We start from the raw sequence: 17155 nt of genomic DNA, 5'->3' as shown, positions 1-17155 counted from the left end.
CTCCTAAAAATGCAGAGAAGCAACTTCTAGTTTTTGTATTTTCCCAGCCAATGATTGCAGTGAAGTCTTGTTGGGTTTTTCACTCTGGGTCATGATATCAACTGCCAACATTTTGATGGCTAATTTCATCATTATCCTCAGGGCCTCAGGACCCCGAGGACAATGATGGAGTTGATCATCAAAACAGTAGCTGACACCCTGAGCCAAGGGAAAACCTGCTAATACTACTCCGAGACGTCTATTTAATCAACAATTTACATTTTAAGAAGGCATCTTGCAGAAAATGCAATCAAGGTGAGCAAGACTTACCTTTGAAGCAAGGTCTGAACCTGCCAAGAAATCTAGTCCCAGGAGCAGTCATCTCAAGATTGCAATCCTGCGATTCAAGATTATATTTCTTAGTAAATAAATAAATGGAGCAGTTTAATGCAACAATTTCAGAGCGTAAAAATCATTCGCCTTGACTGGGACTCGAACCCAGATCCCTCAATATCCGGTCGAGTGCTTTAGCCACTTAAGCTACCGAGGCGTCCTCTTAAACTCTGAAATTTTGGGGCTTTTAAAGGAACTAGATGTTATGACGAAATACCGTACATAGCAGTTATATAACATTAGTCATATTTCACTGTGTAAAATATTGCTAGTCAAAAGCACGGCTTCACTCTAAGAACTCTTCTATTAGTATGTGGGCTAATCAATAGGCAGGTTTTTTTACATTAAATACTAGCAAGCATTAATGCAAAGTTAATTTTTAGTACAGATGAAAAATTTTTGTGTATCTCCATGTGGATTTTCTATTTATAAAAAAAATTCTTTTTAAAACTGTTAAGAAACCTCACAATACATAATTGGAATAAAGAAAGCAATATTTTGGTTTGATGTGGCTTGTCCTGGATATAAATGTATGGTCAAGGGTAGTAGTTTTTATGGGAGGTGACCAACAGCTCAGGTCATTTGTGCCATTTGAGAAGGAGAGGAAAGGGTGGAGAGATTAGCGAGAGATGCCAAGGGATTGGCAGTGTAATGTCCCATCCAACGGACAGCATAATCACTCCAAGTGCCCTCCACAAAGCACCTTAAGTAGGGATCGGGACACCACTTATAAAAATATGTTGTCGCCTGGATTCGAACCTGGGTCTCTGGATGGGAAGCCAATACGTTAGCCACTGCACCATCTCAATCCCCTACAGTAAAGGGCAAGGTCATACTGACATATGTGATCAACCTAATTTGAGTGTAAGACAATTCTATACCTATAATTGTTTTTCTCCTCGCTCTTTGATTTTTAACTAGCATTGAGATGGCACCATATCCTGTTTGTGCGTATTTAAAAGCCAAACTAAATAAATGAATTTATCCCTGAAGTGAAGTAGGAATTAGTTTTTTAGGGTTAATAGTTTACAATAACGCATTGAGGAAAGTTTTTAAAAAGAAGCTCATGACCAACAGTATCAAAAATATTATTGAATTTGATAAGAGTGAAATCAGTTTCTAAGCTTTTTCCCATTGCTTACGTAAGATACTTTTGAAAAACTTACGGAGTAGTGAGTGTTGATATTCGCTTAGTGAAATCACGCTGCTTAGGGATGGTGATTATGTAGTGGTTAGTTTAAAGAAGACCAATAAGAAGACCAGTAAGATTGTTGCTATAATTGAAAGCTTGATAATTGGAGGATAGATATAATACTTCTATTACCCTGCTCGTATATGGAGACTATTTTTAGATTTGAGTATTCCAGGAAAAAACCATGAGGAGAGATTCATGAAACAGTATAGACAAAGTATTAAGTAGTGGACCAAGGCAGACTGAATTAAGTCAGAGTTCTTCCGGACCATCTTTGGAGATCAAATTGGCATGGTATCATTTTGATGTCTTCTAATGAGATTGTTAAGAATGAGATTGAAATAGAGGTTTGTTTGAGTAGCCAAATTGTGCCAAGGAGTACTGTCATGTTTGACGTACACAGATCAGAAATACTCTGTGAGAAGTTTTGTTATATCAACACATGATCTTGCGGAAATACTCTAAATACAAGACATTGGGTAGTCTGTCAATCTTACTCATACTAGTGACATGATTCCTTGAATATTTTTTTGCTTGATGGTTTAGTCGAGTTGTGTTCTATAGCAAATGTAACAGTTCCTTATTATTTTAGCACATTCTTACCTTAACTATAAAAATTTAGCATAATCTGATTACAATCCAGTTTGTTCATGATTTTTACCATAATTTATTTTGATTAACTAGATTCTTCAGCTCAAAGCTGGAAACCACTGCGGAAAACTGCTAGTTTTAAAAGTATTAATCGGAATAAACTTATGGATGCTCTGGTGTAAAATTTTATGCCATAACACCCGGTAATATTCAATGAGTAATTTTTCAGAGCAAAGAAATCTCATTTCATGGTTTCATACTGGCGCAACACAAGATCAATTACTTGCATTGAACATTAGAGTTTAAGGGGCACATTAATGGCAGGGTGATGGAGATCACATGATAGTGGAGAACACATCCTGGGATATGTAATGAAGTCTTGAGTTTTTTAAAAATGAGGGCTATTAATTTACCTTTATAGCTATAGGTGATATTAACTTTTCAACATTTCAAGTAGCCGATAGAGTCAATCAGAACATGAGCCAGAAGAGAATGGAGGTTAAACACACTCTGATCTGCCCTGATTGACAAATCCCAGGAATAAACTTGAGGAAGGTTGAAATCACTCATTATTAAAACCTCAGAATAATTATTTGATCCAGTGAGATTTTTGATTGTATCAAAACAACAAGCATTGTAGCATCTGCTGACAAGTCTGGAGGCGAGTGAACTGTGCCAGTCAATATTTTTGATCAGGAAGTTATGATAGAAACAAAAAGAGATTCAAGATTCAGATAACATTCCAATAAACTGCACAAATATATGGATCTCACTGCAATCAGGAATCCACCGCTCCTTGTTGAGCTAATAAGATCACTTTGGTCTTTCCTTTAGATGTTAAAATTGCCGAGCCTGAATTGACTCTGAAATATTATTGTTTTTTAGTACCCTGCAAGCTACAGCCAAGGTGTGTGCCAGGGGGTAAATACACACCCGCCTAATTTAAAACCAATTAATTTTTACCTCTACCATGGTCTCATGGCTGGACAATGTTATTCTGATCCCTTATCGTTCGTGGGAAAAAATGACATTTTAAATTTATCTGTTCTACACTTAATCTCTCTAATTGTATTGACATGATCTCTCCTACTGTAGTACGATGGGGACAATAATAGATTTTCATCATCATTGCTAAGGAGATATCCTTCCAATTTATGCAAGAGATTTGATCTGTAATATAACCTTCACTCTGTGAGTGATTCCCAGCCTAGCTCCCCTAACAATTTTGATATGCTAATCAGTTTATCATAACAAAATTTTAGCTAAAGAATGATACCAAGCAAAGAATTCAATAAATGCAGAGTAAAAATTGGGAACCATGGATTTGTATGGGAGATATGCATATGCAATGAATTTGAGACATGGTCGACGACTGGACAGAGCTCTGGGGCTACTGACCTGAGGGCTCGGTTTCGATTCCTGGGACCAGAGGTTCTTGTGAAACCTCGCCGGGGCAGAGAAATGAGCTTTTCCAGCATCTATCTTGATGTGCAAATCTCACACACTGTTGCATTTATCGCGTGTATTAGGTTAGTTCTACCCTATCTTGTCAAACCAACCTTCAGGTTGATTTTTAGGATTTTTCTTTAAACATAGTGTATTGACTAATTCCTGAAGAATTCCTACTACCTGCACATTTAAATTACTATAAAGTAGAGATATTGCAGGTTTGCCACTGATGCAATCCTTTATCTCTAACGATATATGAATTACGCACGTTGCCGACCATGTGTTAAAACTGATGTTAAACAAGTGTGCCTTGTGTGTTCACCACCTTCAAAGTATACCATGGCCCATTCATTAGCTGATGATAGCTTTTGCCGAAATGCATATGCATAGTGGCAAGGAATACTACCTGGTTAAAAGACATTGAACAGCAATGATTTGCCTGAAAGGTATATTTTTGGGGAGTCGACACATGGAAAACAGTTTAAATATTTTCCTGAGCATAATATTGCCATATTAATTTTTTCGAAATTATCATTGAATTTCAACTGGATAATCATATTTGAGTCTTACACAGGGATGATATCCATGAAAAGCATGAAGCCAAGTCTCGGTGAGGACAATTACAAGTACACCAAAATCACTTGTTTAGAATTGAGTTCCCCATAGTTGGTAATTTTGAACACAGGCCCCTAACATATTGGTATGAGTAATAAGCTATGAGGCTTAGTTTTCTTCCTTCTTCAGGTACAAGACAAGATTCAACATGTGGTACATAATGTTTATACCTGTTTGAGGAAGGGGGGGAAGAAGAAAAAAGTGAGGAGTAAGGTAGGTGGGGACAATGAGGGAAACATGAAAAACCCAGGGAAACTAAAGAAATGGTGAGGTAAAAAGAGGTGGGGGGGATAAAGCACTTGCGATCATTATTTGAGAGGGTGGTGGCGGGTAGCTAGTGTCTGTGTGGTAGGAAGGAGGGAAGAATGAAGAAGGGTTAAGCGGGAAGGAGACGTCGAAGGGATGGAGGCAGGTTGAGGGATGGGGTATAAGTGATTCTAAGAAGGGCATTATCAGGGAAGGGTTGTTCGACACATACTGAAAGTGGAGGGTAGGGGTGGTTGGATGGGAAGTAAGCGAAGGGTGGAGTCAGAGGGAAAGAGGGAGTTTCTCTTTTTTGCTGTGGAAACGGGATTCTGAGGACAGGAGAATAGTTTACAAAAATATTGTTGATTAAAAGACCATTCATATTTAATTTTATGATTTCAAGTTGCTCTAAAATATCAAGTCTCTTGCCCTTGTTTTCGTGGTGAAAGCATCTCGGGATTACATTGATGTGAGTGGGATAATTGCAGTTAGATGCTTGGATAGGAGAGATGCTTCATCAAAAGTCCTCCAGCATTTTTCATGTTCTTTTGTCCTGGTTTCCAGTCTGGTCTGTGTAGCACAAAAAAGTAATCACACTTCACCTTGTATGTGCCGTATTGTAAGAGGGGTTCGGATTTGTCTTTGTCGTGGAAAAGGATTTTTCCCAGAGTATGCAGATTATGAAATGAGATATTGAATTTTCTTTTATTACATTTTCGGGCAATCTTTTTAGAAAGATCACCCACAAACAATAGACGACACCACTTTTTGGGCTCTTCTTGTGCTGGACTAAGGGAGCATAACTGTGAAATAGCTTCAAATTTTAATTTTCTTTAAGAGATTGACGAAAATATTTACACTATAGCCATTGGATACTGCTAATGATTTTACAGTGTCCAGCTCATGGTTGAAATTTTTCAATGTTAGGGGTAAATCAACAAGTTGGTGTATCATTGAATGGAAGATTGACAGTTTCTGGTTTGTATGGCGGCAGGAATCAGCTGGCATGATCGCATCACTGTTACATAATTTCCTGTGTACGCAAACACTAAGTTTATCATCGATGATGGATTGTGGAAAGGTCAAGAAAGTTCAACTCTTTCCTGGATTTGATTTCCATAGTGAACTTCATTTTGGGGTGTTGGGCATTTAAAAGATTGAGTTGTCTTATACTCCCAGCCCAACAGCAGATGATGCCTTCCACATAGCGACACCGGTAGAAAATATTAGTTAGGATAGGACAGCGGGAGTTATATAATGGTGATTCTAAATAGTCCATGAATATTTCTCTTAATGGTGGGGAAAAAGGAGATCCCATTGCTAAGCCATCCATTTGATGATAAAACACATTATTGAATAAAACGTAATTCTGGTTTGCTCACAGTTCCATGAGCAGATGGAGTTCTTTTATAAACACAAGGTTCATGCTGGTGTCTCTCTTTGAATCTTTAGTAAGTAACAAAGTTTTTTAAATGGGCACAGAGGTAAATAAATTTTTCACGTCAAAGGAAACTAGTTTGGAGTTCGGAGGTAAAGAGATATGGTGAAGATTACGTGTCAAGTGAATGGAATTCTTAGCACTATATTTTGCTGAAAAACTAGTGTGTTGTGTAAAGATGGTATTCAGTTTGGAGGCTAATTTATATGATGGTGAGCCTATGCATGATACCACTGGGTGAACAGGTGTTCTATCTTTATGAATTTTCTGGAAGCCATAAAATCTAGGAGGTCGAGGATTCATTTGTAACAATATCCTATCTTCACTTTCTGAGAACAATTTAGAGCATACCCTTTTTGGAACCTAGCAGTTGGGTCTCGAGGGAGTATCACAAAGGAGTTATCCGTCAACACATTGTCACATTTTTTGAAATAAAAAGATTTGTCTGCTTTAGAGATGATCAGGTTTTCTTTTTCTATTTTCTGCATGATGAATCTTAACACATTGTTATATTGTAGGCCCACTTTCTTGAGGTTGGAGAACTGTCTTGGTAAGATGGAAGTTTAAAATATGTGCAACATTTTGTTTAATGCCTGAATGTTCATGATGGACGGTGACTTAACATTCCACTATCAAAGATTTTAAGGGGCATTGTGTCAGGAGTGGGGGCAAACTTCAAGCCTTTTTGTAGTAGTTCAAAGTCGGAGCCGATAAAGGAAGATTTAGATAAGTTGATTACTTTAGGATGAAACTTAAAATCACTTTTGGGAGAATAAGTTGCGTTTTCCCGTTCACACTGCAAATAATGTAATTTTTTGTTTATAACGGAAATTTTCTTGAAGGAGACGTCACCTACCAAAGATTTAACACGGTTATAAAGAGAGTGACACTGAGCAATGTGTAGAGCCGATGATAGTTCCATGTGGTGGTGATAAAGGTAATGAGTAGGCATCCCTCTTGCAGTACCAGTCTCTCAGCTATCGTTTTAACCTGCCCAAACTCTTTTTAGTTATAAGTCTATTTTTTGATGGAACAATCAACAAATTTGGAAATGTTGAGTTTGATGTAATTATGCGAAAAAATTGAAGGAAAATACGCGATTTCATCGGAAACACCAAAAATAAATAAACACCGGCAATATTTTCTGGACCTACTAAAACATACTCGTTTTAAATTATAACTACATTTTCTGCGATGGAAAAGGGAGTTTCAAATACTTGGAAAGAAAAAATTGAGATATATACAAATAAAAAGGGTATGTTTTGTAGTATTTCCACAGGAATCTGTTAATTTCTTTTCCTTTTTCATATTTTCGATGGGGATCGTGCATTTTTCTCAATTTTTTCCTTCAAAGTATTTCAAACTCCTTTTTCCATCGCAGAAAATGTAGTTCTAATTTAAGACGATTATGGTTTTTAGTAGGTCCACATTAAATTTCCCGGGTTTTTTTAAATTTTCGTGTTTCCGATGAAATCGCGTATTTTTTCTCAATTTATATATATATTAATATATATATATATATATATATATATATATATATATATATATATATATATATATAAATTGGAAAATATAACTATTTAAACTCCAATTTTCAAAAATTGTTTATTTTTGCATCGGAAAATTTTGTTATAATTTAAAAAGTGTATGTTTTGTGGTATGGCCACAGAAAATTTTCGTTTTTTTTTTTCGTGGCTTTTCAATTAAATCGCGTATTTTATCTCAATATTTCCTTTCAAGTATTTCAAACTCTTATTTTCAATATTCATTTATTTTTTCACCGAAAAATAGTGTTATAATTTAAATAAGGTATGTTTTGTAGTATTTCCACAGGAATCTGTTTGATTATTTTCCTTTTTTGTGTTTTCGATTTGGATCGTGCCTATTTCTCAATTTTTTCCTTCCAAGTATTTCAAACACCATTTTTCTTCGCAGAAAATGTAGTTATTATTTCAAACGAGTATGTTTTTTAGTAGGTCCACATAAAATTGCCTGTGTTTATTAATTTTTGCCGTTTCCGATTAAATCGCGTATTTTCTCTCAATTTTTACGCATAACTTTTTCAAACGCAAATTTTCGAAATTCGTTGATTTTTCAATCGAAAAATGGTGTTATCATTTAAAAAGCGTATGTTTTGTAGTATTTCCACAGGAATCCTTTCGATTCCTTTTTTTTCGTGTTTTGGATGGGGATCATATATATTTCTCAATATATCCTTCCAAGTATTTCAAACACTATTTTCCATCGCAAAAAATGTAGTTATAATTTAAAACGAGTATGTTTTTTTAGTAGATCCACATAAAATTGCCCGTGTTTATTTATTTTTACTGTTTCCGATGAAATCGCGTATTTTCTCTCGATTTTTTCGTAAAGGTATTTCAAGCCGCAATGAAAAAAATTAAAAATTTTCAACTGCTCTAACTTGTTTATAGTATAATACTATTTTATGCTTTACAAACATGAAATCATATAAATACTATTAATCATTCATCAAGCATCCCAGTTTATGTCCTTATACTTATCACATAAAATATGCACAGTGATGAAAATGCAATACTGAAAGTCACAGAAATTAGGTAATGAGTGTTGATAAAATCACCATTGATGTAAAGTGCTTTATATTGCCAAGTATTTATTTTAGCTCTTGAAAATACTTTTAAAATCAAGATTCCAATGTTAGATTGCACATGTAATACTTTCCTAATGGAATATTTTTTGTTTTAGGTCTAAGAATTACAAGGAATTGGATGCCATTAGCAAAACTCCTAATCAAGAACCTGGAAAAGTAAATAGGCATGAAAAACGTGATATAGAAATTCCTGAAACTGAAAAGGAGGAAAGCCAGTGTAATAAACACCCCGTAGCAGTTGGGCACATTGCAAAAAAAGTTGATGATCCAGTGAGTTCTTTGGGGGTTGAGAAAAGATTGAGCAAAGTGAATGAAATTACCGCCAGTGATCAACCAATTGTGGTTCTCAGCGGTGATGGTAGTTTAGGCAATGATGTGAGCGAACCTAGCGATGATTTAAGCGAACGCGTCGAAGATAGCATGGAGACTGATGCAAGCAGCAGTGCGCCTGATGAAGCCGATCAAGCGCCTCCTGAAGGCAACGCTGCAGTGAGTACATCACCTGACTTGACATCCGACGAACCCATGGTTGAAAGCTCAAAAGAAGTTTATGGCAATGTTTGCAAATATTGTGATCGAAGTTTCAGGTATAATGCTGAGCTATTGTTCCATCATACTAGTGCACATCAGGAGTTTGTGTTTTGCTGTCGTGTTTGCTTTAAGGTTTTTTACGATGACAAAGAAGAATTTAAAAAGCATGTCGTGTCTCACTCAGCAAATACAGAAGCTGGTATTAAAGGATTAAGTAGTGGGAACACATCTTCAGATTCAGACCCCAGCAGTGCTCCAAGTGAAGTGGATGATTGTGGCTTACAATCTCCGAGCAAGACCCGAGAACAAGTACACTTGAATTACATCTGCAAGTATTGCAGCTCGAAATATTCAAAACTTAATGATCTTTTCTCTCACCAAACAGTGTTTCATCCAGATTTAGTATTCCGATGTTCTCACTGTTTAAAAGTATTTTATGAAAATGAAGAGGAATTACATAAGCATGAAGAATCTCATGGGATACATAGGAGCAAGTCATCCAAGCCTTCAGAAGGTACTGATAGAATTATGGGAAAGGATTTATCTGGTGCCAGTGTTGTTTATTCGACACTCACAGAAAAGCAGCAGGAATGGGTTAATAGAATCCTTTCAGAAAAGCCCAAGAAGAAGGGAAGCTATGCACTTTATAATACCTTGTCCTCAGCTAAGGAAAATGCTTGTATTTCTCCCTCTGAAAATGCTATTGTCACACCCCCTGAAAATGCAGATTCAAATATTTCATCTCCTGTAGATTCCAATGCCAATATTTCCTCTTTAATTTCAAAGGTAAATTTTCCACACGCTGGGAACATTCGCACTCTGTCCTCTGTAAAAGCGAGCATTAATTTTCTACCTACTGCAAGCATGAGTACAGCATTGGATTATCAAGATAAAGTGGCCCATCCCACTGGTGAAAGCAGTCCTTCAAAATGCTATTCTGTGAAAGTTTTAAATCCTGGAAATTCAACCCAATCAGCCAAAGTGATCTATCAAAGGGTGAAAAGCTACATTTGCAGGCCATGCCAAATAGAATTCAAAACTGATGAGGAGCGAGAGTTGCATCGCCTTTTCCATCATCGGTTAAAATTACCATGTCGCTTTTGCCCACGGACTTTAGCTCATAAGTCAAAGCTCTTGGAACATGAGGCTACGCATTTTAGAAAGCCTAAACTTGAGTGTAAAAAGTGTAAGGAAGAGTTTGAAAATGTGGATATCTTGAAGAAGCACAGGCGCACACACTCTGTTATTCATACCCTTCCACGCTTCAGTTGTCAGATTTGCAAGAGGCTCTACATTCGTGAGAAAGAACTGAAGATTCACTTAGAGAGCCACTTAGATGAAAGGCCTTTCCTTTGTGAAAAGTGTGGACAGTGCTTCAAGGACGTCCCAAGCCTGAAGGAGCACAGGAGTACTCCATGCAAGGCCAGGGGATTTTCCAAATCCTATGAATGTGACGTTTGTGAGAAGAAATTCCACAATGCGAGGCTCCTGTCTCGCCACCGCATCCTCCAGCACACGGGTGAGTGAAGGGCTGTTCTATGAATTTGTCAATGCCATCCATGCATCTTTCAATTTAGGTCTTCCTTCCAAGCTCCTCTATCCTGCTGCACCTTCTCTTTCATATTTTTATGCTACCTTGCCTTTTAGGTTGTCCACTCCAAGCCTTTTGTCTGTAACCATTTTGTTTTCCTTGTGCTGTGCACATATTTTTATTATACCTTGTGGCCACTTCAGAGCAAGGGCACTTGCTGTTTTGCAAATACAGAAGCAAAACCCCTCCCCTCCCCTCCCAAAACCAAACCGCCCAAAATCCCCTAATCTTATCACCACTTTCTTCCCCGGAACACACAAAATTAAACATCTAATCCGTGACCTCTTCCCAAGTATCAATAACACTCAGTCCACATCACTTTTATTCCCACACTGTCCCTCTGTTTCGTTTAAACGCCCGTCGAACTTGCGAGACATCTTCAAGTCCTCAAATCCAACTTCAAGCACCCCCGTCTCTCCCCCGCCCCTATCCACACCATGAAACCGCCCACGCTGCAAATGCTGTCATCTTTTAAAACCCTCCCCCTCACTCAGTACCAACTCCCAACCACTCGCCACCTGTACCTCAAAAAATATTATATATCGCCTCTCCTGTAACTTCTGCCCTGCCTTCTACGTGGACGAATGCACGACCGCACTTTCCCTCCGCATGAATAACCACCGATATTCCACCAAATCTCCCACTTTTCTTAATTATCCCATCCCTACTCACACCGCTTCCCACAATCAATCTTTTGACGACTGCTTCTCTGTTTCGGTGATTGAAATCCTTCCCAAATCTGCGAGTATAATAGAGGTGAGAACCCGCGAGATGGGGCATATCTGGGTGGCCCAATCATTCAAACCGCCCGGGCTGAACCAAGCCCACTGAATGCATCAATTGGCTGCCTACATATCCCCTCCACCCCCTTGTTAATTTCCTATTGGTCCCTTTACCTCTCCTTCCCCCACCTCTCCCCCGCACATCCTCTCCGCTCTTCCTCGAGAACGCCATTCTGAAGACGACAGCCGTGCTGTCGAAACGTCAAATAACAAATTGTGAGTGTCCTTTCTTTGTGTTTCTATATTCTAAAAATCTAAATCTTTGTTTTTACATATTTGTGCGTCGCCGAAGAGCGGTCTATTTCGAAGATATTTTATGTATATATATATATATATATATATACATACATATATATATATATATATATATATATACTACAACCTTGACGTGGTGGAAGGGTGCTTGGCCAAGAAGTCCGACACGAAAAGCGCGGTGTGAGACGGTGCATTTTCGTGATGCAGCCGCCAGAAGTTTTTGATCGCTGGCCGGACGCGGGTGACTCGCACTTGGACGTAAAATGCAGCATTTACAGTTTGTCGTTCAGGTACAAATTCGTAGTGGACGACTCCCCTTTTGTCAAAAAAGGCAATGAGCATCGCCTTGATCCGAGATTTGCTCTTGCGAGCTTTCTTTTGACGGGGTGATGATGGGGTGTGCCACTCCGCACTTTGTCTCTTCGACTCCGGGTCGTACTCAAAGATCCACGTCTCGTCACCCGAAACAACGTTCTCTAAGAAATGTGGATCATTTTTGCAGTGATCCGCAAGTTGTGTCGCGATTTCCAAACGATTGAGTCTTTGATCATCACTGAGCACTTTCGGCACCAACTTTGCTGAAGCTGAAATTTTTCGCATCTGTAATTGCTCCCTAATAATCTCGTGCACTATTATTTTTGGCACATTACACTGCTCTGCTATCATCCGAACACTAAGACGACGATCAGAGTTCAGTACATCGCGAACTTTTCGCACATTTTCGTCGGTGAGTGTCGTTGATGGGCGTCCAGGCCGTGGTTCGTCGTCGACCTCTTCTCTGCCCTCCACGAACATCTTGTGCCACCGAAAGATCATGTTTCTGGACATGGCTGACTCCCCGTAAGCCTGGTTAATCATACCGCCAGTTTCGGTAGACGATTTCCCAAGCTTTACCGCAAATTTGATGGAATAACGCTGCTCCAAAAACTTCGGCATCGCGTTCCGTGACGTGGGTCGAGCGTGGAGGTTCGCGTTGACAGAGCTCCTCATTACACCACAGCTCAGAGCCGACTGCCTTTTTCAGCGTCGCTTGCAAACATACCCCCCTCCAATCGCAGCCCGTCAGAGCGGTGCTGGGCGGACCACTTTCGAGAACGGAGATATTTGTTTTTTAGCACCCTTATATTTTCTTAAGAACTGCTATTTGTCGCGTACTTTCCTACTCTAGATGTTTTTTCCAAAAATCGGAGAAAGGGAGATAAGGACGGTAATTGACCAAAAATAACAAAGGACATTCAAAATTTCAGGACGTTTCAGGTTCTCTAGACTAATAGTTCTAATTTTTTTAGATGGTTTTTCCGTAATTTATAACACTACTGATTAAACGAGAATTGTTGCATTCATACAAATAACGGTAAAAATCCCTTTATATTGAGAGAAATCTCTTTAGTTGGTGAGAAATATCCACATAATGAAAGATGAGAAGAAATTGAGATGGGGTAAGGCTTATTATCCAGGCACGCTGGAATTGGGTATTCATGGGAAGGAAGTGCGCTCCATGATAGGTCCATAATCACAGCCAATTTGCAAGGAAAAAAAACAAATCATGGTTGCATGAAGACCCGCAGATCTCAGCGTAAATTACGTATCCTCGATAGCTGGACGTGCCTGTGTTAACCGAGTGTCTGATTTCGCCGGCGTCCGAGGCATCGGCCGCAGGGATTTGGAGAGCGGCATTGCCGGACTCAATCGGAAATAGAGGTTCTGATCCTGTTTTGTTTCGAGCAGCGGTTGACCGTCTAGTTCTTCCAGAAGCGTGGGGTTTGACTCTCGACTTTTTTCCGCCGGGAAGGCCGTGCATTAGTTTTGTTTACTGGATCAAGACTGACCTTGACTCCTTGTTTAGAGCTGGGCGCGCCGCTCCAGGCGCGCCCAGCCCAGGAGTCAGTACACTTATTTTCCGGACGAACCCTGTATATTAGTCATTACCGTAAGATACTTGTATTGGACAGTTATTGAAAACCGCGTATTTTAATATCCTTTTATGTCCTAACATTCTTTGCTAAAAGCCTGTTTCTTCCTTTTTAACCACCTTTGCTCACGGCGTCCATGCATCAAATTTTTTCTCGATGAATCATTTGCATTCCCACAATTCTCAATCCTAATTAATAAATTTCAACCAATCATACTCTCCTCCGCCAATAATACCACCCCCATTCTATTCGACAAGGTGACATCGTATGATGGTTCGAAGACTTAATATTTAAATGGTGAATTAAATGAAGGAAAAAAATCAGGGCTTAGCTGGTGTACTATAATTACTCAGGGTAATCAATACAATAGAACATAAATTATCACCGCATTGTCAAAATTTCATGTTTTCCACCGAAATCAAATTCCGATGCATCAAATTTTTAAACAATTAACCTTTATATTTATTCAGAGCTAAGATTAACGCATGACCGTTGGGAGAGTCAGACAAATGAGTGGTCCATCTTGAGGTATTCATGGTAATTCGGTGAGGGGATGCGAATTTACATTCCTTAGAGATGGCAGCAATCAAGAAGTGCGTAATCCAAGTGTGGTCGTGACATGAGAAAATGAGATTACTCGCCAGCCCTGGCTTTGTTTGGAGTTATACAGGGGAGCAGAGGGCTTTGGTTGGGAAAAGCACGCAGATAACATTTATTAAACCTGGAAAATAATTAGAAAATTACCATTTTAGTACATTACGCCGGAAGTTATTCTCATGGAGAGTGTATAGTTCGTAAATGGAGATAGCTTATGTAAATATATCTGTACATAAAATAGTAGAGGTACATTAATAAACACCATTCACTTTGCTAAAATAATTGTCAATAATATAAAAGGATAACTCGTAATATAACGCTCACAGACCTTTCCTTGGAACGTCTAAGGGTAACATTTTTAAAATTATTAATGCCTTCATACGCTTTATCTAATTGTATTGAGGTACTACACGCGCACACACGCAATACATGTGTGTGAATATATATGTACGTGTATATATATATATATATATATATAAATTTAAAGATATACATATATATATACGTTTTCATATATATAAAGAAACATACATATCGATGATCAGTATAATAAATAGGCAGTACAATAGAACACAAATAAAATAGTAACACTTAAAAGGACACTCACATTGTAGATTGCTTGAGCTTTCGGCCTTCGAAGAGGCCGAAATTAAGACTGTTAGGACATGGAAAGTTTGCATAGGAAGGGTGAAATTGGTGCGCTGTACAGCGAAGTTAAATCTTTATCGGGAAGCAAGAAAGGGAGATCTATGCTAACAGTTAGAGATAAGGCGGGCAAGAGAGAATCAAAACGAGAGAATCAATCTCTTAATACTTTACCTTTAACTTCTATAAGGCTACAAAATATTGCATTAGTTAACTCCAATTCTTGCTCCCTCTTCCCTTAATCAGATTAATAAAAAATATATATTTCTATTAAAAAAATAGCTCTGCCCCCATAAAAAATCCTTAGGATAAAAATATGCCTAACGATTTTGTGGACATATTCTCTTTTTAGCAGGCTAACAGATATATTTTAGTGTGTACAATTTAATACAAATAACCCTTTGTTTCGAAATAACGTTGATGAGTATCGGTTGCCCCTTACAATTGCGATTTTCAGAAAAATTTTCTTCCATTGTAAATGAGCCCATATTTGTTGTCTCAGGCGTAACTTTGTGGAATTTGCATAACATATTGAAATGTAATGAAATAATTGACTTTGTAATTCCACACACTTTATTTAAAAAACACACCTGATGATGACGCCACTGATGAGACCACCTGATGATGACGTTCAACGTCGAAACCTGGGTCGTGTGTTTTTTAAATAAAGTGTGTGGAATTACAAAGTCAATTATTTCATTACATTTCAATATGAGCCCATATTTCTTAAAATTATGCATAAAACGACATTTGAAACGATTTGTTTTAGAGCTAATGTTTCGGGTCCTCAAAAATGATTTATTCCACTTTTATAATTTTTTACTTCTCTCATTTCAACATGAAAAGTTCCCATACCCCCCGTTTGGTTAAATGAGAAATATTCAATCGTAAAAAAGAACCAAAATGATTCAAAAGTTTTTATTACTGTTCATTGTTACGTTAGAAACAAAAAAAAACAGAATTAATTCTAATTGACATGAAAATACCGTTATAAATTTTTGAGCAAAATTTTCTTCCATTGAAAATGAACCCATATTTCATAAAATTATGCATAAAACGACATTCTTTAGTTTTAGAGTTAATGTTTTAGGTGTTCAAAAGGAGTTTATTCCATTTTTATAATTTTTTATTTTTCTCATTTCAACATGAAAAGTGCCAATACCCACTCGCTCCTATGTAACGAGAACTTGTTTACTTTTAACTTTTCTCTGTTTATATTTTCTTAATTTATTGAATATCCAAATATATATAAAAAAGAATTTTTTCCCTTGAATAAATGAAGTTACATACACCTACAATTAACCACTTCATCAAACGAAGGGCAGGGGTTGGTTTATGGTTGGTTGGTTGCTCGGTTGGGTTGGGTGTTGGTTTGAAAAGCCGAAGGTCTTTCGTTCGGTTCTATATTACGATATCTTTTTTACTTTTAAATTGTTTTTCACTACATATTTTCTTAATCTTATCAATTTAAAAAAAATAACCAAAAGGAAGTATTATTTTGCTTTGAGTTACAAACTTTACAGAAGGATATTGATTTTATTTATTGATTTCACTTTATTGATTAAATAAGTAAAGTTACCAATAAATATATGAAGTTACCAATGACTAAACTACATAATCGAGGGAAGAATTTGGATTTGGGTATTTCAGGTATGTAAGCTTGAAAATGCGAAGGTGGTTCGTTCGCTCGAGATATTTTTTACTGAAATTTGTGCTCATTATAATTTCGTGACCTTATTAAATTTAAAAATATAGCAAAAAATTTTGGTTTCCTTCAATAAATGGCTTAGAGTGACACACCACTCAAGTGTAAGATTGTGGGAGTCCAATTTGTCAGGCTGGTTTAGGGAGTTTTTTTAGAAAATCCGAAGGTGGTTTGGTCGCCTGTATTTTACGAGCACTTTTGTTCTTGTAATTTTTTATAATTGTATTATCTTTATTTAATCAAATTAAAAAATTTATTCAAAAGGTATTCAAGAACAAATGGATTTACACATCAATGGAGTTAATCTAATCAATTTCAAAATAGTATTGTTTTCCTTAAATAAATGCCTAATATTAGAGACAACTAAAATGTAACAACTTCATCGAAGTGCGGGCCAACTGATACGGGGTTCGGGGGTCTTAGGTTCGGTTCTGTATAACAATCACTTCTTTACTTTGAATTTGTTTAATTTGTTCTTTCAATTTAAATAATCTTATTATACCCAGGAAAAAATGTTTTGCTTGAATAAAAGTTACGCACTCCGAAAATGTAACTTTCAATCGCAGGAATAAGAGAGCGGCAATGTAAGGTGGTTATGATGTTG

The 17155-nt window shown here is 37.4% G+C and overlaps 1 protein-coding gene across 1 annotated transcript; it reads left to right on the top strand.

Moving 5' to 3' along the window:
- Positions 1-3424: 3424 nt before the first annotated feature.
- Positions 3425-10590, top strand: LOC139687504 (zinc finger protein 85-like). The gene is made up of 3 exons (XM_071584692.1): positions 3425-3586; positions 6422-6453; positions 8628-10590. The coding sequence occupies exons 1-3, from the start codon at positions 3425-3427 to the stop codon at positions 10588-10590; spliced, it is 2157 nt and encodes a 718-aa protein (XP_071440793.1).
- Positions 10591-17155: the final 6565 nt, after the last annotated feature.

This window comes from Hetaerina americana, unplaced genomic scaffold (assembly GCF_022747635.1).
Source record: "Hetaerina americana unplaced genomic scaffold, ioHetAmer1.1.p SCAF_2, whole genome shotgun sequence".
Lineage (NCBI taxonomy): Eukaryota > Metazoa > Arthropoda > Insecta > Odonata > Calopterygidae > Hetaerina > Hetaerina americana.
Note: the sequence above shows the minus strand (reverse complement) of the source record. Positions and strands in the feature narration are given on the sequence as shown.

Coding starts and splice junctions, on each gene's coding strand:
- LOC139687504 (XM_071584692.1), top strand. CDS start 3,425: ATGATACCAAGCAAAGAATTCAATAAATGCAGAGTAAAAATTGGGAAC. Junction 3,587..6,421: donor TTCGATTCCTGGGACCAGAG/GTTCTTGTGAAA, acceptor GTTATATTGTAG/GCCCACTTTCTTGAGGTTGG. Junction 6,454..8,627: donor GAGGTTGGAGAACTGTCTTG/GTAAGATGGAAG, acceptor TTTTTGTTTTAG/GTCTAAGAATTACAAGGAAT.